Source organism: Aptenodytes forsteri, unplaced genomic scaffold, assembly GCF_000699145.1.
Source record: "Aptenodytes forsteri isolate BGI_AS27 unplaced genomic scaffold, ASM69914v1 Scaffold284, whole genome shotgun sequence".
Taxonomy (NCBI): domain Eukaryota; kingdom Metazoa; phylum Chordata; class Aves; order Sphenisciformes; family Spheniscidae; genus Aptenodytes; species Aptenodytes forsteri.
Genome location: NW_008794445.1, coordinates 5,252,982 through 5,263,030, shown reverse-complemented (window position 1 = coordinate 5,263,030; position 10,049 = coordinate 5,252,982). Strand labels below are relative to the sequence as shown.

At 50.7% G+C, this 10,049-nt stretch overlaps 1 protein-coding gene across 1 annotated transcript; it reads left to right on the top strand.

The window, feature by feature from the left end:
* On the top strand, positions 1–2,769 carry LOC103907807 (retinoic acid-induced protein 3). The gene is made up of 3 exons (XM_019474836.1): positions 1–925; positions 1,931–1,983; positions 2,677–2,769. Exons 1-3 carry the CDS (start codon positions 1–3, stop codon positions 2,767–2,769), a joined length of 1,071 nt encoding a protein of 356 aa, XP_019330381.1.
* Positions 2,770–10,049: the final 7,280 nt, after the last annotated feature.

The following is a 10,049-nucleotide window of genomic DNA, read 5'->3' as shown; positions in this document are numbered from 1 at the left end:
ATGGCAACATCACCTCCCCAAGGCTGCGGCAGCATCGATGCTGACTATTACCTGCTCTGTGACATGGAGAAGGCCTGGGGGATTGTCCTGGAGTCGCTGGCTGCAGCTGGTGTCCTTGTCACCATTTTCCTCATCTGCTCGCTCTTCTTTCTCATCTGTAAAGTCCAAGACAACAGCAAGCGGCACATGATCTCTGTCTACTTCTTCTTTCTCTTAGGCACACTCGGCATTTTTGGTCTCACTTTTGCCTTCATCATTAAACTCAATGACAGGACTCGCCCCACTCGCTTCTTCCTATTTGGAGTCATCTTTGCTCTCTGCTTCTCATGCCTCCTCACCCATGCCTGCAACCTCAACAAACTAGTGAGAGGAAGAAAGCCCTTCTCCTGGCTGGTGTTGCTGCTCCTCCTTGTTTCCTTTGCCCTGGTACAAGTTGTGATCAGCATTGAGTACTTAGTCACCATGCTAGTAAACCAGAAAAACAAATTTCTGAGTATGTCTGAGGAGGATACCAAGAAGGACTTTGTCATGCTTTTGATCTACGTGCTCTTCTTGATGGCTCTGACCTTCTTGGTTTCCATGTTCACATTCTGTGGGTCATACAAAAGCTGGAAGAGGCATGGAGCACACATCTTTGTCACTGTCCTGTTCTCCATCGCCATTTGGGTGGTGTGGATCACTATGCTCACAAAAGGCAACACGTTTTTAAACAGCCATAGCTGGGATGATCCTGTTGTGGCCATTGCTCTGGTGTCCAATGGATGGATCTTCCTGATAATGTATATCGTCCCTGAAATTTGTTTCCTCACTGCCCCTCTGAAGCTAGAGGACTACCCTCCAGAAAATGACTTCTGCCAACCCAAGTTCATAAAGCAGACAACTGGAGTGGAAAACCGTGCCTACACCCAAGATGAAATTGTGCAAGGTATGATGAAGTAAACGACTCCACTGTCCCTCAGCCCTAAGCACATGTGCACCACTCATGAGCTAAAAGGGGTAGGAGGGCTACAAGAAAAGATTTGAAGATGATGGATAATTTAGAGGTAGGAAAAAGTTTCAGACTGATGAAACTTCAGAAATGCAAGTGAAAATGAATCTCCAGACAAGAGGGAAAAGAGTAAGGACCAATGCAAAAGCCAAAGATGTGTAGGAGGAGTGGCTGAGTAGGAGTCTTACTAGGTGTCAGGGCTGAGACGTAAGTCCTTACAATTCTGTTATGTCTAGAAAGTCTGTGTAAAAATTCAGCAGTTTTTTGTTTGTCTCTTAGCAATGCTCCAGCTCTTCAGACCTTTCCAGGTTATACCTTGGAGACTATTTATTCCAGTTCTGATCTGGTTCCCATTGTCTATTTAAAAATGAACGCATCATCCAAAAAGGAGGCAAGGAGGTCTTACTTTTCTGTATGAGTCTCATGCCTACTTGGACAAAGCAAGATGTTTTATCAATTGAGGCTTCCCAAATCTATGGGTAGGATAGATGTGAGTGCACTCTCTGTGGATCTGCTACAGGGATCACATTTGTCCCCTGGAGTCAGACCTCCAGGTTTGTAAAAGAATAGCCGAGAAAGGCTGTGCTTTCCCAGTGAATACCGCAGAGGGGGTCTTGTGCATGCAAGTGGGAGGGATTTGACCAGTGATGTTGACAGTAATTGTGAGGCAACAGGAGGTGTCTAAACTCCAAGGCCACCTATGTCCTGTTATTTACAATACCATTCATTCCTGCTTTCATAAGGAAGTATTTAATAAGTCACCCACCTATGGATTTTAACCCATTCCTGCCTGCATATTGCATAGTTTGGTCAGTCTGGTCAGTCTAAAAGCAGCTGCTAACGTAGCCACAGGCCCTTCGAGTCTCCCTTGATGTGGTATTTCCAAACTACCATATAACACTAACTCACTAACTTTCCCCCCTCTCTTGTCTTGTGACTCAGGAGACACAGGAGACCTCAGCTACTCCCCATACTCTTCTCACTTTCAGATGAAGGTAAGTTCACGCCCCCCTTCACCCATTTCACCACATGTAGGCTATTGCTCAGGCACTGAAGGGAAGGGAAGGAGAAGGGGCAAAGACAGATGGATCTAGAGCAGGCCCTGTGGAGGCAGGCAAGTGCTTTGCATGGAGCCAGGTGATACCATGACACATGTTCATGGAGGTGCCTGTGGCTGGGGGAAGGGAGCTGTGACATGTCCAGGGGCACGGGGAGGCAAGAGGGGCCCAAGGCAAAGTCTGAGGTTGTGGTTTTCAATACTTCCGGATTTAACATCACATAAGAAGTCCTTTCTTTGAGCACAGTTCCTGCAGTAGACTGTGCACTTTCCTCAGAAGGTCATGCTCCTTTCCCCAGCCCGTGCCCTGAATGTATTCCCACCAGCAGTCACTGGAAGTTGCAGTGCAGATCCAGAGTGGGCAGTCTGCATGTCCCCATGTCTATTCACCAGTCCTCCTTCAGACCACAGCCTAGACAGGTTTAGTAGCTCACATCATGTCCCCACGTCCTCTGGTGACATGTCTCCATTACTGCTCTGTTCTGCCAGGATCCTCTTCCACAGCCCCATTGATCACACTCTCAGGAAACCTTCAGCTCATTTCTCCCTCTCCTGTTTTGTTTTTTTTAAGCCCTATTCTATTACTTCTCTCCAGTTTTGAAAGGTAAAGATTTTCTTGCTTCCTTTTCAGACCATTAAACCCCAAAATGATTTCTCCATCCCTCGGCCCAAGGCCCGGACAAGCCCATACCATGACTACAGCGGTGGGAAAGTCCCCATGTAGCAGCTCCGCAGGGAGCAAAGAGACTAAGCACCCTTCAGCAGAGGCATGGGGAATGGGCCACGTGGTGACAAATGAGTCGATCCTGCAGAAGAGACAGAGCCAACCCACACTGGCAAAAGAGGAGAGGGGTCCTCTTTTCCCCGCACAGGCACCCTTCTAGCCCCCCTCATTCCTCAAACACCACTTTTAGACACCGCTCTGGCCATCCTGTCCCCGCTCACTCCATTTTTCCGTGGGATGGAGCTCATCTCTTCTGACAGAGGAACGTGCTAGGAAGAGCCTGTCCTGGCCTATTTTCAGCAGGAATGCTGTAGAGCTAGAGCAGCAGGAAGATCATCAGCCGGGTCTGCAACTGGCTCTGTCCCAGCCAGGACTCACTTTGATCAGCTCACGGGGATGCCTGCGCCCCACGTCTGACGGGAGAAGAGGCAGGAGCAGGAGCATCAGCCCTACACATCCCCACTCCTGCCCACCTGTGAACACATCTCAGGTACTACCGAGGACACCCTTATCTATCCACTGTTACTTTTGTGCCCACTCCCATCCCTGCCTGGCTCTCCTCCAGAGATCAGTGGAGAAGAGACAGAGAGAAAGAGAGAGAGAGAGTATTCCTTTTTTCTTCTTCATGTTCACTTCCAACCCCTTCCTCATCACCTAGAGACCACAGTGGAGAGGGGGAAGAAAAAATAAAGACAGAAAAACATCTACACCTATTTACCCTGACACATTTTCTGATTTGCGCTCTAGCATTAGCCTCCCTCCTAGCTCTGACTCCTGACCACACGCCCAGCTGAGTTCCCCAGGGTGCCTGCCCAACGCCTCAAACCCTCCCTCCCCACCCCTGCCACCCTAAGCTCTGCAGACAAACCTCTGCCATGCAGCTGCTTGCAATACCCTGGTGGGATCTAATCCCATGCACCTTGGAGCTCTGCCTCCTCCCGAGTGTCTGTGGCATTAACACGAACATTTCCCATGCAGCCAGGTTATGGAGGGTGGACACCCTTCTTCCCAGGAGTGAGCGAGTGTGAGCACGCGTGTGTGTGTGCATGTGTGCATGTATGTGTGCTGTGTGAACTGCACCCTGGCAATGAGCAATGATTCTGTGGAGTTGAATCATTCTGTAGCCTGCTTTGCATTTGGTAAACAGCTTTCCATGATATTTCATACATAAATACATAGAGCTCTCCAAGTGGGTGTGTATGGTACACTGGTGTCTGACACAGCTATATATTTATTTAGTACTTTGTATGTGGAATATTTAATTAATAAAAACCCAAACAGCCTGACTACAAGAGACTGGCGTTCATCCTCAGGAATGTGATTCCTCTAATGGCTGGTGGGGTGGCAGCAACAGCTCTCCATGGGTTGGAGTGGGCCACCCGGGAGATTACAGCTGGGGGGGAAATGGCAAAGAGATGCTGCCTTCTTTGAAGCTGTCATTATGGACCAGAGATCAGCTGCTTGAGGGTACAGAAGAGAGTTAGTAGCTTCTCCATGCTACTTTTCTTGAATAAAGAAAGCTGATTCAATGTTAGAAGTGCTTAAGAAATGAAGAAATATAAACCAAATCCACAGCAAGCAAATGCAGGAGGAAGGATGTGATCTTTTTATCACTGCATGTGTCTGTGTCTGCTTGGTCTATATTCCTGTATTTATTCACTTGTGTCTTGCTGGGTACTTGCATAATCAAGAACAGGAAAGGAGCTTGTAGGTATTTCATTCAGCTTGTAAAAATATGTCTTTCTGATGTTGTGAACACATGTAATATTTTTATTTGAAAGTAGAAACAATATCAAAGCAAAATAATGATGATGATGATAGTAATGATGATGATGGTGATGATGATGGTGATGATGATGATGATGATGATGATGATAATATTTTTCAAAACTTCCTGATGGTATGAGGCTGTAATCTCCTATTTTAGAGGCTTCCTCTCCCATGAGCTTTTACATGGTATGTCATGCTACCACGTATCCATATGCTCCTGGCAAGCAAAACCCCTTCCTCAGGCACAGTGCTGTCTAGAATATGCCAGGCCTTCCCCACTCTGCCTACCAGCACTGAAGGGCAACGCAGGGACATTTGGGTCTTCTGAATCCTTTGGCATGAGAAAGAGCCCTCCTAGGCATTGGTTTGAAATGCGTCACAGGACATCTTGCCTTTTTCTAGCAAATTTGAGGTGGAAACGATTCTTACCCTCCCCTCCACCTGCACAGTTCCCCACGTGTAACACACAGGATTGGAGAGAAAATTCAGGAGTGCTAATGTAACATTGGGGAGCAGATTGGGAAGTGGGTATGTGAGGTCTGACACAAGTTGTTGACTTGCAGGCTGAAGGTAGGAAGGATGTGCTTGAAACAATACCAAACTTTCAAGAAATGAGGTTTTCAAGCTGATGCGGTACCATTGATGGCTTATGTGTAGCTAGAGTATGTCGCAGGAGGAGCCAAAAACATGCTAAATAAGACAGAGCCAGCTCCCCTGCTTCAGTAGGGTCTGGTGGAGCAAAGGGACAGGCTAACAGGAGAAATAAGAGCAAAGTGTGCTCTTACCATGTGTGTTTTCCACATTCCACACACTTATCAACTCCTTCACTGACTGCCACAGACCAGAAAGTGCCTCCCAGATGTACCTTGGCCTCAGAGGCAGCAGAACTAGGAGGGATGAGGGACACCATATGCACTCCCATCGATGCTGGGCTATTTCTTGATTACTTGGTTGTTACTGTGCATGTTGCTTGGCAGAGAATGAAAAATCCCCTTCCACGGATTTACAGCGCCTTTTAGAGTAATTTTTTACATTACAGAGGTTTACTCTGTAATGACACAAATACTAATCTGCCCAGAGTTATTTTGCACTTGTTCAATATTAAGGCAGCTTTGGGTGAGGACTGATTTAAATGCCAAATTAAATACAAATTTCTGTGGAACTTGGGGCTGGCGGGAAAGGGGTGGTGCCGCTCTGCAGGTTTCTCCCACCTCAGGAGAGGCTTTTGGGAAAGCAGCAGTTTCCTCTTTCCCTACAACTGAGCTTAAACCAACCCAGATGACCACTTAGTCACACACATACACGTCCCGGGGAAATCCTAAACTGGTGGGGTCAGACAGATCAGATCCGAAGGGAACAAGCAAGTGGAGGAGGCATGAGGTTGCCTGATCTTTGTGCTGTTTTTTCTTAAAATCTGCCCACTGGAAGGCCAGTAAACCCAGTAAGGCTCATGCCCACCCTCTCCCCTGCAAAGGGCCTCTTTGGTGGTGGGGGCTGCAGGTCTGCTGCCTATGGGGCCTTCTGGTTTTTCATCCCTGTTCAAGGAGACCAGAGCACCAGGTATGTACACACCGGAGAAGGGTTGGCACGGAGCACGCCTGGATTATGAAAGCAGCCAGGATTATCAGGAGGCGGGATAAACTCAGCTGAACTTCAGGTCAGGGATGTCACGGGAAAAGGGCAAGGAAGGGCAGAGGCACTGCTCAGACCCAGGACCTTCAGGGTCACCATCCCATGGGCTTGCCAGGGCTGTAGGGCTCCATGTGCCCAGCCAGGCGTGGGCACAGAGGGTGCGGTAAACCCTTGGGGCACAGCTCCAGGCCAGTGATGCCAGGGCCTGGGATGGGGAAGGACCTTGCTGGGTCCACCTCCCAAATATTCCCCTGCTTGCCAAAAAAGCTTCCCCTTTGGCAGCCGGTGGGGCGCATCCTCCCCACACAAGGTGTTTAACTCTATCCCAACCAAAACCAGTACAGGGAAGGATCCACCATCTCCCCACAAGCTCTGTAGCTCTTGCTGTGGCACATGGGTGGTAAATGAGTCCCCCTCCCTCATCTGGGGCAGGAGATGCCGGGGACTGGTTGGAATCAGGGAGGAGCACGCTGCCAGCCAGTGGAGCCATGGTTGGCTTGTGAAGCCATGGCTTCAGGCTCCAGAGGCAGAGGTGTTGGGGAGCTTGCCCAGCTCCCACGCCCACCAGGCTGGGACCAAGAAAGCAAGCACTGGTTTCCTGGGGTGGCAGGAGGCAGCTGCATGGGATGGGGAACCCACAATGCCTTGTAAGGCCCTTGTAGGCAGGGGGCACCCCCTCGCACCCCCCAGCCTTTTCTGAAGCAAGTGTGGAAAAGCTGCATCCCCCTCTGGCCTGCGCCATATGAGCGATGGATCGCTGGGAGCCACCCCTGGCTCCCTCCTTCAGATGTCCCCTCTGCTGCCATCCATTCCCCTCCCTGTTTCAGTATTCAACACAGAGTGGTGTCAAACGGTGCTCAGGCTGTGCATGGGTAACTGGGGCTCGTGGGGAGGCTGGCACAGCCTTGTGCACCCACTCTCGGCAGGCTCATGGGGCCAGGGGATGGCTTTAATCAGATCTGCTCCCCAAGGAACAGAACCACGGGGACACATCTTGTATGTGGCAACTGTTGGCCCAATGACAGCAGTTACCTTCTCCCATATAAACCCTACACTGCAGGTTTCACTGTATCTCATCACACTGGACAAGAAATAGAGGTAGGTGAAGAGCAGAAACGTCTCCCATTTTCCTGGCCTTGATACAAGCAAGGTGAACAGCTGGGAGCAGTCTCCTTCAGCCACCCCAAGCAGCTGCACTACAGCCTGTGAGCAGCACCTAGAGGGGACCAACACCCAGAGGAGCAAGTAGCAGCATCAGAGCATCAACCCCCCCTACATTTCCACCTGGCCAGGCGGGTTGCTTAGCTTACACTGTTCTCCTCGACACACACACTCCCCAGGGAGGGACTGGCTTTGCACTGTCTTAAAGACAAACATGAGATCTAAAAGCTGCCAGCGTGTAGGTCATGTGTGGGTAACATGTGGGGTGCCTCTTGCTTTACTCTGCCCCAAGCTCCCTTCAAAGTGTAAGCTCCCACACATGCAGGGAGCTGGTAGTTCTGAGAAGCCACAGCGTTCCTCCTTGTTTCCAGCTCTTTCCTGCATTTTACTAGGTTTAGCGGAATTACAGAGTAACACAAAGGTTTGATCAGACGGGACCTCTGGAGAGGTCTAGTCCAGCTTCTGCCCTGAACAGGGCTCACCTCAGAGCTAGACCAGGTTGTCAGGGCCTTGTCCAGGTAAGCTTTGAATATCTCTAAAGGTGGAGATCCCACAGCTTCTCAGGTCCCCTGTGCTGGTGTCTGATCACTCTCATTGGGATTTTCTTTTAAAACTTGTGCCTAATCAGAATTTCCCTTGTTGCAACTTGTCTATCACCCCTTGTCCTTTCACTGTGCACCTCTAAGAAAAGTCTGGTCCCATCTTCTCTATAGCATCCATTTACTTAATAGACAAGAGCAACTGGATCCCCCTTAGCCTTTCTTCTCATGGCTGAGCAGGTCCCTCAGTCTCTCCTCCTGGTGACATGCTCCAAGCAGCCCCCAACTGTTTCAGTGGCCCCCCTGCTGGACTTGTTCCACTTGATCAAGCTCTGTTGCAGTGAGAGACCCAAACTGGACACAGTACTCCAGATACGGCCTCACAAGTGCTAAATAAAGAGGAATAACCACTTCCCTCACCTTGCTGACTTCACCCTTACTCATGCAGCCCGGTATGTGGTTGGTGTACATTGCCACGAGCATGCACCACTGGGCAATGCCTTTTTCAGGTTCATTTTCCCCAGCACCAGTTACTCCCTTTGCCCTGGAGGAGCTTGTGTGGTTATAAATAGAAGCAACTGAACAGTCCTGAGGTTCTGTCTCTAAGGCAGGTGGTTTCTGGCAGGAGCCAGAAACGGCATGCAAGGCCACTCGTGAGCTGAGGGCTGCAGCGGCAGCTGCCTCTCCCAGCAGGGAGCCCTGGAGAAGAAAGTCCAAGGGCCCCTGCCAGCATTTGCCTGCTTTCTGGGTGTTCTGAATGTGAAGTGGAGGTGTGCCTGAGTGGCAGCAAGCCCAGCCTTTGGGTACCAGCTGGTCTGCATCACTCCACCCAGGCTGGAGTTGGTGGGCTGTTGGTGACCAGTTGTGTTCGATGAATCTGTGCCCTTACTAGGCCACCCAACCACGGGGACTTGGCCCCCTCTGCCCCAAGGCAGCCTTTGCTGCTGCACTGAGCAATGCAGGACAGTGGCCGTGAGAGTATCTCCTGGGGGTCCCTGCCCCACTCTGGCCACCCTGGTCCGTGTATGCCTGGGACTTGTCCTGTCACCTCTCCCTACCTGCAGCACACTCACCCTTCTGCACCCAGGACTGTCCTATGTGGGATCCTCTCCCTCCCTTAAAGGTGACATGCCCTGCCACCCGCAGTTTCTAGGGAAACTGGTGTTTGCTTTGCCTTTGCTATGGTGACAAGTGAGGCACAGTGCTAGATATGAGTGCCATTTTCTGCAAAAGGCTTTCTGAAGTGCCAGGCATAGAGCAGGAGCTGCCCTCCCAGCTGGCCAGGCAGATCTTATCTGGATCTAGCTCTGGACTTGGCCAGGGCTCCACCTGGCTGAGGAGTTTCTCCCATCAAACCAGTAACAGGTGCATTTGAGGAGAAAGCAAAGGCTGTGGCTTACAAAATGGGCATCTTGTTCTCTAATGAATTAGTCAAGAGCTAAAATAGAATGCTGTGTCTCCAACATATGGCGCTGTCTGCTGTTTCCCCCCCAAAACTGTCTGCAGTTAGGCTCAAATGCTGGAGCAGGAGTGTGAAGAAGTGCTGAAAATTTTGGGTGAGATCTACAGTCATGGGGAGAAAGGGACCTGGGTAGCATCCTTGACTCTGGTGCTGCTCCTTGCTCAGTGCACGTTTTCCTGCAAATCAGCTCTTTAGTGGTTTTGCCAGACTGAACAAACATATGCTTGAATCTCAGAAAATAGGCACCTCGGTGTTGCTCAGTGTCACTTAGTCATCCCAGGACCCCTCTGTAATCAGAGTGAAGAGACACGCTGTTCCTGCAGGCACTCTGGTTTTAGCAGTGCCGAACCACCCTCTCTCACTGCCTGTTTGCCTGGAAGGAGCCGGCGGTGACCCTCAGCCCCTAACCCAGCCACCTGCGACTGCTGCCAAGGGAGCAATGAGGCGCGCAGGGTCCAGGATGCTTTCAGCATCCGCCTGGTACCTATGGTGGTCTCCAGACCAGTGGGCCACGTCCCGCTGGACTAATTCTGGCAGGAGCGAAAGCAACCCCCTCAAAAACAGGGAGGGGGCTGGGTTTAGGTTCCTGGTTCCGCAAAGGAAGCGGAGGCAACGCCGAGACAGCCGGTGCGAGGAAAAGAGCCGGCAGCGCTGCCGGGAGGATTCAAACCCACCGGGGCGGCTCCTCCTGGCGTTCCGCCAGCGGCCGCCGGGCG

Bases quoted from the DNA above. Each gene is read 5' to 3' on its own strand.
- LOC103907807 (XM_019474836.1), top strand. From the start codon at position 1: ATGGCAACATCACCTCCCCAAGGCTGCGGCAGCATCGATGCTGACTAT. The intron at 926-1,930 runs GTATGATGAAGT...CTTGTGACTCAG, and splicing joins CCAAGATGAAATTGTGCAAG to GAGACACAGGAGACCTCAGC. The intron at 1,984-2,676 runs GTAAGTTCACGC...CTTCCTTTTCAG, and splicing joins CTTCTCACTTTCAGATGAAG to ACCATTAAACCCCAAAATGA.